Source organism: Limulus polyphemus, unplaced genomic scaffold (assembly GCF_000517525.1).
Source record: "Limulus polyphemus unplaced genomic scaffold, Limulus_polyphemus-2.1.2 Scaffold3125, whole genome shotgun sequence".
In the NCBI taxonomy this organism is placed as follows: domain Eukaryota; kingdom Metazoa; phylum Arthropoda; class Merostomata; order Xiphosura; family Limulidae; genus Limulus; species Limulus polyphemus.
Genome location: NW_013668735.1, coordinates 64372 through 79038, shown reverse-complemented (window position 1 = coordinate 79038; position 14667 = coordinate 64372). Strand labels below are relative to the sequence as shown.

The 14667-nt window shown below is 33.8% G+C and overlaps 1 protein-coding gene across 4 annotated transcripts in view; it reads right to left on the bottom strand.

Moving 5' to 3' along the window:
• LOC106468708 overlaps positions 1–14667 on the bottom strand; it is a 111815-nt gene that overhangs the window by 33323 nt on the left and 63825 nt on the right. For all 4 annotated transcript variants that reach the window (XM_013929150.2, XM_022397071.1, XM_022397072.1 and 1 more), the window contains 3 exons: positions 13300–13495; positions 12550–12622; positions 8518–8604 (listed from right to left, as the gene is read on the bottom strand). In XM_013929150.2, coding sequence (XP_013784604.1) covers positions 8518–8604; positions 12550–12622; positions 13300–13495 — 356 coding nt within the window. The remainder of the gene's footprint in view (positions 1–8517; positions 8605–12549; positions 12623–13299; positions 13496–14667) is intronic.

Below are 14667 nucleotides of genomic sequence, written 5' to 3'. Positions count from 1 at the left end.
TTAACACACGGAGACATAACAATATTAATAGCATATAGAATATTAAATCTAAATAATTGCACAAAAATCTTAATGGCATGCTGAATACAATTCTACATTAGATAACAACTTAAAATACTATTTGCAATCAAAGGTTAACAAATCAAGTGTTTTAAGACATTCCACTTCTTTTCTTGAGTTTTGAGATGCAACATTAAGAGCCTGCAAACTATTTATTCAGTGTGCATAACTGTGTGTATACCAGAAGATGCTATCAACTCTCTCAACACAGGCTCAGTCGAATTGACTAACCACATGACCACATTGTACTCGTTTGAAGTCATTATAGTTTTGATACTATTAACTTTTAGTATGTATATAGCAGATTTTCAGTAAACATTATGTCTTTCACATACAAAAAATAATAAACTAAAAAAAGATTTGTTCGTGAATACATCCAGTTTTTATTTTTTACCAGACCGAATGCAAAGTGATTTTCATGTAAACATTAGAAATACTTTTCTTCATCTCAAAAATCTAAAATTTGCTTCGCGTAATCTCTTTTTCCTGTTATTTTGTCTACCTTAACTCTATACAAGGTTAGTGAATTTGACTGACCTCATACCCACCAAAAATAATCTAAATAACTCTAAATTACCCTTTTTTCTTTCTAGAATGACTTCAAATTGTAACATGAAACTACATTCATTTATCCTACATAGCTTTAAACTCATAACAGTATACATATATTTATACATAGATTTTATTGCTCTTTGAACCATGTCTAACTACTATCATGCCATTATAAGTTTTAAATCATTTGGGGAATGTGGAGCTCACGTTATGCTAGAGAATTACATTACCCACAAGCTACTCTGAGCTGCTCAAGTGCATACCCCGTGAAAGGTTTTTATTATATTGTTATTATTATATATTTTACCTAATCTAACTTTGACTAACCTAAAGAGGTTCCTATTTTGACCTTTTAGTTACCTGTATAATAATAAATAAAGAATACACATGAAAAACAAGTCGTTTTTTTTGCTGTAGACTGTCAATGACACTTAACCCTACTTGTTTTATACTAATGGTAGTAATGTACTAAATAATTTTTATATAATTAAAGAATGCACCAAAGAACATAGAATAATAACATGCAAAAAGCAAACAGTATCCCATAACTATCACAATTTTTCTGGCTTTCTAGCTATGTAACAAATGCTAGCCGATATGTTTCCCATGGAAATAAAGCTTTTTTAAAAGAGACATTGACAATTCTCTGTTCAGAAAGCAACTTAATATAATACGCCATTCGATAGATGAAAACCTTGGTTTTGTATTAGTTATAAATAATATAGTATTAAATGTGAGAGAGAACTATTAACAAATCCTGAAAAAGAGGATGTGACAGGTGGGTGTGGCAAGAGGAGTCTGATTTACTATTTGATGGCTCTGTAACCAAACAAGATTGAAGGCTATAAAAATTATGGTTTGTCTGAGTGATGACGATTTGACAGTGAGTGGTTTATGTTAAATTTCCTACTTATTGGAGGGGCAGTGAATGAATTACAGAAGAGAGGATGCCTAGAGAAAAAATGTCACATTTTTCACACTAGGGAAAATTCAGGATTTTTTCAAATATTGTCTTATAAAATTAAGAACATAAAACTTATATACTATTAAAATATAGATGATTAGCTATGATTTTATTCTATACTAATTGGTATAACATAAACAAAAAGTACTTTAATTCAATTCTGAATGTAAGTCACTAAAATCCTCGTGACACGCACAATAAAGGATGCATGCGCAGAGAGTTAATAGCAGTTTTCTATGACCTTTATACTTATACCTATCTGAACCAGTTAGCACTTTTAAACCTTTGAGTGTGTGATTAAATTTCGGCGGGTTCTCGAAAAATTGTTAGTACTTTTTCAATATTAATATCCACTAGTTGAGCTTTTGCTTGGTGATGTATGCACACACTGCACTAAGGTGGGAAATTCAAGGAAGTGTGAGTATCCCAACTGTCGTGCTAACTGTCGGAAGAGTTTTTGTGACACTGTGGGGTAAATCCACTTGTCGCACCAAACAGCTATAAATGTAAAGTTGGATAAATCCAATTATAACATCCAAAGGGTTAAAGTGTCGAGTGCATACCTTCAAAAATTAAGTACAAATGATAACTGTTACTATTTCTATAATTTTTTACTAAAAAAATAATTTTGGAATAGTTGTAATTTTGTAACATTTATTTGGTGTAAGTTGCAAATACATATAACATATCCAATATTAATTCCGTGCAGCTCTGAGGAATCTCACAAGTAAACAACATAGATGTTTTTTAGATTTTTTCTGCAAATCCCAAAGTACATGTTTCTATTTAATAAGAAACTGTCCTATCTTGAGATTATAACTCATTTTCTTTTAGTTGTCTTTTTCACAACATCCTTTCATTCCCACTCTTTTTGATGTCACATATGATCTGAACAGTTACTAATAAAGCACTTAAAATAGCTACAGGCAACATTTCAATATGATTGTATAAAGCACATTATCAATTATTTACATCAATGTACAGTAAATAAAGTGTGGTGTAAACAGTAATTTATAGTATGAACAAATGAACCTAATGGGATGTTTAGAAGACTTAGGAACAAACAACAGACCTGGGAATTTATTTTATAGTTTCTTTAGACATTCTTTTCATTCCTATTTTTGTGTAAAATTGTATGTGTTTGATAGCTATGAAAATTTTCTACTGTGAGAAGACATCAAGTAAGCTTCGTTATTGTAGTAAGTATAGAAGACAATGGCAAAATATGACGATGATTCAAAACCTTATTTGATGTATATTATTGTCAAGTTTAGCATATTCAAATATGACATAAATAAAAGAGCTTATTATTTATCAAAATAAACTATATTTCATAAATATAAATTGATCTTTACCAAGTATGTTGTTAACTAGCCTGACAAAGGTAATGGCGATGCTATTTTCAAAAGTCAGGTCACAGGTCAATAATAAATCTTCGTCAGTTTTTGCCATGCTCTTTATGATTTATAGCTGGAAGCAGTGACTAATATAACCAATAAAATAAAGTTGAAACTGACTGGCTATATAAAAATGGTATTTTCTGATCAACAATAAACAAAATTTCTACAAAGAAAACAAGTATTTTTAAAGTTTTTTTTTTTTTAAAACAGTGTCTCACCAGAAAATTGGGGAAATTTCACAACTTAAAAATGATAGAAAAAGTAAATCGAATTAAATGAAATTTTCAGGCTGAAATTAGATATTTCGTAAGTTTATTTAATCAAATATTTGATTAAATATTTTGACAGTGAGAAAGAAATGATCAAGTGATATCAGTAACTACTCTGGTCTGAAAAGGGTTAATAAAAGCAGAAAGGTGAACATCATCCTCTTTGTTTCTTGTTAAGCACAATGAGCTATCTGTGCTCAGGCCATCACAGGTATTGAAAGTTGACATTTTCCTTATCTGAAATTGTATTTCTGATAGATATCTCTTCACACAGAAAGCTATTTTCCGTATGTGTTTACCTTAGAGACTTGCATGTTATTAGCCTTTAGGCAACTCCCATCTAATCTCATGAGTTTTCTCCTGAGTTGCGCTACTGCATAATAACATTTATTATGCAGCAAAAGCCCTCCACCAATAGGAGGGTGACACAATCTCCTTGCACACTAACTCCCTTTATACTTTTTGCCTCCCCCACTTCCAGTGCACTTTAGACATTCTTGCTTCATCAGCAATGAAAATTCACGAGTGAGGGTGGAAAGTATGTGAAGAGGCATCTTTCAGAAATACATTTTCAGGTAAGGAAAATGTTAACTTAGAAGACAATACATACCAAAAACTAGAATCCCACATTGATATGTTGGAGGGTCTGGTGCAACTACTCTTCAGAAAGTGCCCAAAGGAAACCCATGGAGTGTGACACCTGATGGCAGGGGCTCCATAAGGGTACATCCATGGGAAATTGCATCTCACCTCTTCTAGGGTACATTGTTTGCTCAGAAAAGAAGGGAGGAAGAAACAAACAAGCCCAATGTGTTGCAGATATGGGTGTAATAGGAACATGGCCTACAAAGCATTGGAAACAAGAGGTCGGAAAGCCAATATGTGTAGTGAGATTGGGGTGCACTCAGACCATACCTAGTGCATACCTCAGATGTTACTGGACCGACACCAGTTGTGGGAGGAGGGCATGGAAGTCATGTCATAAAGTATGTAATGTTAAGAGTGCATGCCTCAACTCAACTTGACAATCCTGCTGCAGGAGAACAGTGTGATTTATTAGTATATGCTCACCTCAACTCTACTGAACAGATGCAATTGGAGGAGGAGGGCACAGTATCATACGACACATTTCTGGTATGTTGTAAGTATATGTGTATAAGTGTAAGTGCACTAAACTAACAGTATCTCTACCACCCCACTTCCCACTGATTGGTACCCCTTATTCTAGCCGCAGAAGTCAGGTCCTAATCAGTGAGGGTTCTCCATCCCAGCAGCTAGAAATTGGCAAGTGGTAAGGAGAGGAATTCACTGTGGGGACACCTGAAAAAAATGTCCAGATCCCCATTGGTTTTGTTTTAACTAGAAAGGTCTTTTACTCGAGACAGTTAAATGGGTGACTGCATAACCCAATTTCAAAAGTCAGCAAGCACAAGCCAGGGAAGCAGACAGAGCACCCCCTGGTGCTGGCTTTTTCCAGGATAGTCCATGGAATAAGTACAGTCTGGATTGGACAGTAGTCAGATGTCAGAATATACCATGATGATACCTCAGGTGGTCTTGCAAAACACCCCATTTCAACAATGGGTACATACGGAGCCACTGCAGATGGTATGAGCACTTTCCATTATCCTGGTTCAATGCACAAATTTCAGAAATAAGTGTACCCTGGAAAGCCCCACCTGCCACCTGGTGGGATCCTGTAAGCAAATGCTATAATCAGAATGGGAATGTACTCACCTGTTTAAAGATGGTGAGTAGACTGTAGAATGGAAAATGGAGTCTTAAGAAGATAAGACAGCCAAATGGTGAAGAGAGTGGATGAAGAAGTTATCCAAGTCCACATGCTAGCTTGGAGGATCTCATTCAGCAGCTGTTGGAAATGAGAGAGGTGTCGATTCTGATGGGATGAGATATGGACTGTCTGCGAGCAACAACATCCTATGAAAAGTAGACCAAACATAGAAATTGGCAGACCCTACCTATAAGGGTAGAATAAGATTTGTCCTTGGAGGAAGACAACTCCCACGGAATGTAGAGTTGAAGATGGAAACCCCAAAAGTGAGATGTATGAGCTAAGTAGCAACGAATGACAAGAACAGGGCACAAAAGTCTGTCTGGGTCCAAAAAATTATAGAAGAGTGAAATAGAAGGAAGAGAGAGAGAAGAAAAGAAGTAATCTCCTCTTTGTGCAGCTGAAGACTCAGGGAGAAAGGACAGGCCCAGAGGAATAAGAATTTAAGGATGATGGAAAGGGGTACAGGATGAGTCAAAAGCATAAAGATCTGAATGACGGTAACTACAGGTGAGAAGTAAGAGGAATATTTCTGAAGAGAAAAGTTGTAGAAGTTGCAGGTTGCCGACAGCTTGAAGGGGCAAGGGTAAGAGCATGCAGGATAACAATGAGGTCCCAGTCAGGTATAGGAAAAGGGCAAGTGTGTCTATGGATAAGGAAGGACCAGAGCAAGGCAAAGAGAACTGGGGTGGGAAACACCTTGTGATATTGAGAAAGGTAAAATGTTGAAGATAAGGCTGCCCGACAATTAGCAATGGTAAAGGCAGCTGAACTCTCTCGAACAATGAAGTAAAAGGAAGGGAGATGTCCAACAGTAGGATAATCAGGAGGAAGGTGGTGACAGATGGACCAACGTTGAAAGCTATGCTTTTTACACAGATAGAAAGACTAAATAAAAGGATGCCTGGAACAGGAAAGAAAAAGATTACCTGATTGAAAATACCAGTTTAATGGGTGATGAACTGGACAAATCCAAACATAAAGGTGGAAGGACAAAATCCCTTGATAAAAAGCAGATGGGAGATGTTGAAGCAATAGTGTTATAATTGGCAGGGGAAGAGGTGGTTGGGTTGTCAGGTGTCATAGAAGAGGGAACCAAGGTCAAGCCAGCCACAAGAGTATCACCAAGAGGACACAACAAGAAATGTCTCAAATCAAGGCCAGGACTCAAGGTAAAATATGGAAAGGTGGGTGAACATTATGACAAGTATAAGACCAGACCTGACAGAAAGCAGCAACAGCCAGGGCTGAGGGATGAAGAACAGATTATCAGAAACATGAAATTGAGAGGGTTGGCAAAGCCATGATGAGTGGGGTCCACAAGAGAGCACCCAAGTGGAAACTATGGGAGAAAAGACCCTTTTATGGGCAGAAAAAGAGGGAATTTGCAACCTAGCACCTGGTACATGGTAGGTGAGGAAACCAATGCATTGAGAATTGGTCCAATAAGGAAGATCCAGGATTTACAAGCAAGGGGCTCTGGATTATATTCCTATCACCAACCGATTGGTGTTCAATGTAGGAAAAACCAAGGAATTGTCAGAATGGAACATAACAAAATGATCCACTAGGTGTAGTAATAATAGTATTATGCCCAACAGTCTGCCGGAAGTTCAAGCACATGGATATGGAGAGTAGACTCGTCCTGAGTTCATGTGCCATATGTAAAATTGTCATTCAGGAATGCTCTCCAACAAATCGGGGAAGCATGGGTGAAGAGTTGTAGGTCCAGCATGGGTAGAGGTAATGAAACACAGAGAGTGACATTGGATTAGTCCAACCACCCATAAAAATACTAGCACAGAGGGACAGGAAAACAGATCAGAGATGAATGTGAGGCTTTCCTCTGGTCATCAAAGGACCAACTGAGTAGGTGAATATGTGTGTGTGACCCAATGGGATAAGAACTCTCCATGGTTTCCAAACAATACACCTCTCACACAGAATGAGTAGGATAGGTGCAAATCTTAGTGACTATAAGTTCCATAGTTGTAGGCAGATGGGAGAAGGCTGATTCTGCTTGAGAATGGAAGTGTGAATAAGATATCAAGTGGGAGGAATTGTTGGAAGACAAACACAGGACATAAATGAGGGTGGAAGGTGGAAATCAAATAAGATGATGGCTGCAAGGAACAATCAAATTTGTTCTCTTCATTCTCCTCACAAAACATAACTTGTGTGAGGAAATATGTCACTCACACAAGTAGTAGGACAAGTTACATGAACTAGTATTTTCATAGTTTGAAGAAGAAAAGAAGGAAATTAAGTTTCCTAAACATCGTAAATCTCATTAAGTTGACAAAGAAAAAATACATCTGATGCATTCAGTGCCAAGAAAAAGAATGAAAATTCACAAGTGCAAAAGCATAGAGACAGTTAATGCACAGGGAGGCTGTGTTGCCCTTATATTGGTGGAGGAGTTTTGCCGCATAATAATGTCATTTGCAGTAGCACAACTCACGAGAAAAACTTGTGAGATTAGATGGGAGTTGCCTAAAGGCCAGTAACATGCAAGTCTCTAAGACAGACACACAAGGAAGATAGCTTTCTGTGTGTAGAAGTGTATATCATCTCAGAAACTGATTTTTAGCATTACAAGACTTCAGATTTACTACTGAGCCACCAAAAATGTATTAAAGAGCAACAAGTTATTATAATTATATCCATCACCTCTATGTTACTGAGAAACAAACCACTGTAGTTACATTCATCAGCCCTGTTTTGCAGAGAAATAAAATATTGCACTTCTGTGTTGCAAAATAATAAATTAAGGCAGTTAAGCCTATCAACTGTATATTACAGAGCAATATTGGCAGTTATTTATCAGCACTGCAATAAATTAAGGTAATTATGTCCAAAGTTATTTCTAACTATAGGTTTGATTACAAACTGTTAAAAAAGAAATCTGTTTTGAGAATATTAAGTATTTTGTTTTTTCAATTAAGTAACTAAATAACTGCATAATTTATTAGCCACATACAAATACATTATAAACTGAAACCTAAGAAATAAACAACTGATTTTCTTTTTATCCAGAGAAAAGCTTGTTTATATATTCATAACAATTAAGTTTTCATCTTTTTTTGTGATGTGTGATCTGGTACATTCAATAACACTGTTTAACATCAGTATACAGGTAACATCTAGTGTATCTAACATCATCTTGTAATATTAAAAACATATACCTTTTAGTAACTTCAACAGCACTGTAACAATAGAACAAATGTAAAATCTTGACATTAGATAACTTCATGAGACATTAGTAAAACTGAAAAGTATTGTTTAACATTAATAGAAAATGTAAATTTTGTACATTTAACAATATCATATAACATTATGTAACACTAGTAAAACTGAAACATATATAACAATAGTTAAAAAAACATAAATTTTGTACATTTTACAATATCATATAACACCTAATACCATAAATAATTTCACGTAATGTTGGTAGCTATGTAATGTTTACATTTTGCTCACCTCTGACTTTAGTTAGACGATTAATGAGAGCTTCAGTAGAAAAGAATATGCAGTGCAGAACAAAATCTTCTTTGTTTTCATGTAAACCTGTAAAACATTTGACTTTTTACACAACTATCACTTCTAAAATAATTTCAAAAATTATCATTCTCACCACACTTGTGAGTTAAAAACATCAATCTATTCATGACTTAATAAATATCTACTAATACTCTCACTACGTTAATATTTTAATAGAAACAAATGATTCCACATTTTTCTTTTTATTTCGATATCAACAGTGAGGTAGAGTAATAGTGTAAAATAATCAAAATAAAATTTATGATTGTCATTATGCATGGAATTCTAAGTTTTTCTTTTCTTTAAGCCTATGGTAAGCAAATGAAATGTTAGTTCATAATGATAATTCCTTGTTTAAACTCTCATTGATATAATATTAAACATTAATTAATCCAGGTTATATGATAAGAAAATAAGACTTACAGATTTTTACAATCCCTGTATCAATTCTTATTTTAAAATGCACAAAGAAACAACAACAAAAGCAGTAGCAAAAACATAAAGTATGGGAATTCACGAAAATATTAAATCTATACTGGAATACTTTCTAGCAGAACCTACCTATAAACTTTTAAAATGAAAACACATTTATAAAATAGTAACACTATTCAAAGGAAAATATTGAACACCGTAGTTTAGATAGATATTATACACAGCTACAAAAAACATTATAAATTTTTGAGAACTCAGCAATAAAAGACTGCTGCATAGGCATTAACAACTCTTTGAAAAAAGTTGCATAATTATGTGGTGATTTAGTTCTCAAAGACGACCATTATGTGAAAGGTCTAAACTTAGAAGTATTTATGTTAACATTTTCTTAAATTGAAAATGTATTTCCAGTAATACTTACCTCCTCTCACACTACAGCTATTACTCGCCTGCTAGGGTTTCCTTCTTTTGCCCAGCTAAGCATCATTGGTCTGATTTTTTCTTGCTTGCTCTAGTCTTTTATTCCCAACTTAATTGCCCTTGGTGGTATCTGTCTCGTGACATTCTCCACCTATGTCAATGCACCCTCTATTCTGGTGCTGCATATAAGCACCTCATTCAGATAATATTGTCACTTTTTCGAGAATGACCCACTCCACAGTCTCTGACACCAGCTCTTAATGGGGAGGAAGGGAAGGAGAGTGTGAACACAGGTAAGTATTATTGGAAATACATTTTTGATTTAAGAAAATGCTAACTTCCAAAACATACTTACCTCCTCTCACACTAAAGCTAGAATCCCACATTGATAAGGTGGAGGGGCCAGTGAGGGCATTATCCATACAGAATGCATCTGCATAGATGGTGGGCATGCCAACAGAAGATTAGCACTCCAGTGGAGGAACTGCAATACAGCTAGACAGGTATGCTCTTCACCCGGTACTTAATTCATGTACTATGGGTGGAATTTGAAGAGATCTGTCATCACTATCGGACAGGCCCCAACCAGGTAGCTGGGGTTCCACCGCTCTGGGTTGGAATTATACAGCCATGGTGGCTAGGGCATTTGGACTGCAATATATATACTTGGGAGTGGATCTCAACCTGTAGCTATAGAATGATGCATTCTGAGCCACTGGGATCATGACAAGAAGGTAAGCAACATCAAAATGGACAAACCCTCTCCTCAACTTGAAGAAGTCCGAAAGGCAACACCCCAAACTTGGAATGACAACATCCTGTATGTTATACTCAACCTTTGGAAACAGAACTCATCTGGTCTGGAATTGTGAACACTCATCCACACTCCTCAATCATGTTGACAAGGTAAATTCCACTAGTCCCAGGAAGTATGGGGAGAACATGGAACAATCTGTGTTCCACCAAGGACCCAGGATGAGACCACTTTGCATTTGTAATAATGAGCAGACAATGGATCCTCTTCCATGAAAAATGTACTGGAGCAATATTGATCAAGTATATTTTAAAAATATATTTAACAAATGCATACATATTTACATGTGATCTGTGTACATTTAAACAATATTCCTGATATTACATGTATATAGTATTATACAGGAAGGAACAGGCTTACAAGAATTGTTATGTTGTGAGTACCATCTACAAGCTAGCAAAGCATGATTATAATTATACTTGACATAAGACATTAGTATTAGGTCTATTATATTTTTTAACACTACATTCTTTATATAGTCTCTTAGGGATTTTCAAGAATTAGAAGAGTGTATAATAATAGTATTCCAACCATACCATGTTCACCATACCCACAAAGTATGGTTAAAATTCTATTATTCTTGAAAAACCCTAGTGGGTTAAATAAAGAATTATGTGGTTCACCTTCTCACTACTGGTAGGTCAGAGTATGCATGTCATGACCTTTTACATAGTTCAAAATTTAATTAAACTACTTTATCATCAATGTATACAAATAACTTTGGCATCAATAAATAACATTTTAATATTATATAAGTTTTAAGTTCTTAATATAATAAGGAAATATTTAAAAAATCCTCAATCTCCCCTAGTATGAGAATCATGGTATTTGTTCTCTAGGTCTTTCCTCTTTTCTAATTTATTTACTACTCCTTTCTGAAGTACGGAATTTAATGTAACCTATTCATTATAATACAGATATTACTAAGCCAATGCATAATTCTTATAGCCTTCAAACTTATTCGATGTGGAATCATAAACTAGAAAATCAAACCCACCTGTCAGATCCTCACTTTCCCAACTTCCCAATTCTGAAATTTTATACTATACATTTATAACCAATAGAAAGGAAAAGTTTTAATCTATCAAATGACATCTAATGCTATTGTTTTCAGTACAGAGTATTATTAATTTTATCTTTAGTTTGAAAGTTTATCTTGTATTGTTCAGATCAGCAGCAAAGGGAATTAATTCAAGCCTCTCTTTTCCTAGTTACAAAGCCAGTTAAATTATAATAGTTATAGAACATCGTCTGCTTTGTGCATGTTATTATTCTGAGTTCTTATGTGCATTATTTAAGTAAATGAAAATTATTTAGTGTACTAGTACCATCACTATAAAAAAGCAAGCTTAAATTTCATCAGCAACCAACAGCAAAACAAAAGGTCAAAGTACTATATTTCTAATTTTTCATGTATATTTTTTATTTATGGTTGTAAAGGTAATTAAAATATAAAAATTAGAAACTTATTAGTTTAGATAACATTAGATATGGTAAGATAATGAAAAAATTCTTCATGAGGTATGCTCACAAGCTGTTTATGCATTATTTCATTCAATACAGTGACATGAGCTACATGTTCGCCAAATGACTTACAACTTGTATGGCAGGATTATTAGTTAGATACAGTTCAAAAAACAATAAAATTATAAAATTAATTATAAACAGATGTAGACTGTTACAATCTTTAAGCTATTTAGGATAAACAATTGTAGTTTTTTGTTACAATCTGCAGTAATTTTAGACAGAAAATAAAAAGGTTGTATTTCATATTTTTTTACAAGGTCAGTTAAATAAACCAAGTCAGTATAGAGTTAGGGTGGAGAAAATAGATAGAAAACAGATAGAATATAAAGCTCTACTAAAAAACGTTTGACATTTATTTAGTAGACTTTAAAGATTATGCAAATACAATTTCGAAATTATCAGGTGAAGAAAAGTATTTTTAATCTTAACATGAAAACCAACTTGCACTAAGAGCAGTCAACACTTTGATTCCATACATTCATGGACAAATTTTTAGTAAAAATACTTAACTAAAAAAATCTGAGTTTTAGTGTACACAAGACTTGTAATTCTAATAAAAGCTTGCCAAATATTGTAAAGATACACAAAACACATTAAAAGTTATAGTACGAAAATTATGATGGTTATTACTTTGTGGTTACAAGGTTGGTTGCATTGCCTGACCCACCCCATATGGAAAGAGTTAAAAATATAATAGGCCTAATACTAGAGTCTTATGACAAGTATGATTATAATCAGAGTTAAAACAAGATGAATAATTACAAAGAAATCATACCCACCAAGCTCATCTGCATAACTGCAAGGAGGAAGCAGGATGTATTCTACACTGCTTTCACAACAACCTAGTGCCCCCTAAAGGAGAGAAGTACAAAAGTAACAAGCCACTGTAGTAATGTCTAATCAAATGAATAAAGTAAGCAGCCAACATTTTATTGCATAATTCAAAATGCTGTTCGACTATGCATGTAAACTGAAAATATTTCTAGTTTTTAAGAAGTATTTTTTATCTAATAGAATTTATTCTTTATTTTAATATTTCAAGTGTACACTTTCATTACAATCTTGTATTTGTTCAATTGAATACCTGTATTAGATAAAAACGATAATCCATTCAATACTTAAAGAAATTGTGTGTAAAATAAATATCAAACTTATTTCAAAGGACTTTTAGGAAACTAATAAAAATTGTTCTGGAATTAAAGGTTTCCATTCACATGCCTGGAGTGTAAGAGTAGATGATGTCTAAGTTTCGACATTGATGTCTTTATCTGATAAATGCCTCACTACAGAGACTGAAACAATGTCTTCGCCTACAATTCAAGCAGCTGCAGTTTATAATAAACTTCAAATAAAGTCTACTTATTATATTTTGTTTTTTGTGACATTTCCAGTAATTGTCATTTATCAAGCTCTGATGTAAAGGTTACCCAAAATTTTGCAAGAATCAAAATAAGTTAGGCATATTTTTTTTTATATATGTGTAGCAATCCAGTACTTATTTAGATGCAAAATAAAATAAACTGACTTACAACTTTTTCATTCTGTAGATAAGTTACAAAATCGTTGAATCCTCTGTGGTTACAGTGAGGTCGCATCTGAAGGTAAGTAAAATAAGATCCTCCCATAAAAACCTCCTGGTAAGGGTTTATTGACATGACTTGATGTAAAAGCTGATCCTTTATGGCTGTTATTGGAACTTTTATCGATACATTCAACCGAGAGGGTCTACAGAATAAATATAAAGTATACCAAATGGTTGAATTTTTTTAAATATTACTTGTGAACACTATATTTACACTTGGGAAAAATCACATGTCAACTGTGTCACAAAAGTGATCAGATTTCAACACAAGAACTGAAGACTTTACTGAGCCATTAGTTTTATTTTAATAGCTGAATTATTTTGTTGAAAGCAATCTACTGAGCTTAAAGCACCAATGTTATTTTTCAGATAAAGTTAAATAATTGTGACTGTTTATGTAATACTTTATTATTAATTAGCTATCCTTACCTGGGTATTACCTGAACAGAGGGTCGATGTTTAGTTTTTTTTAAACAAAAAAGTTTGAAATTTTGCTTTTCATGTAACAATACCTGTCAAATGGTCATATTTTCTGCAAAATAAATGGTTTAAGAGCATAAAAATTAAAGAAAATATACGAAATTTATTGTATAGTTCAAAACAGTCATTGCAATGCCTCTGGATAAATGACATTTTTGGTTTCTTGTGGAGTCTCACTCTGTAATTGTTGTTGCAAAAATTTTGCTACTTGTGACTGGCAATCAGAATTGTTTTTCTTTTTCTTTACATTTTACTCTGAGGTACATAATCAGCATCAGAAATATTTATCATACCTAACTCCCCTCTCCCCTCCTAAAATAAAATGAATAAAAACCAATTTATTTTTGGAGAATTTTGCGGGTTCAACTTGTCTATTCTATAAAAAAGTTAGTCTTGTTTGTCCACAGACATGTCTGCATTTGATAGATTTTTATTGTGACACGACAACAGCAGCACACCTCTCTGTACAGTATACTTAAATTTTTCTGGCATCATATGCAGTTAAATCAAACTAAAAATCTGTGGAAAAAATTAGATTACAAAGTTTTCATTGATGCTAAAAATGTGACATCACAGACATTAAACCTGGGTATTCTGATTCCATATCTTTATAGGCTTACTATTGTAGGGGCTAAAAGGTGTGAACAATGAGAAACAAACTTAGCTTGAAGAAAGTCTTGCATCATTCGTATCCCCTTCAATTTTTTTAAAATAAGGTCAAATTTGTTTTTTCACTGCAGGAGTAATAACGAATGATATTCAAAAGATTTTGTATCAATATGTTAAAAAGACAGTTCTTGTGCAAAAATGTTAAATAAAATAATAAAACGAAAAT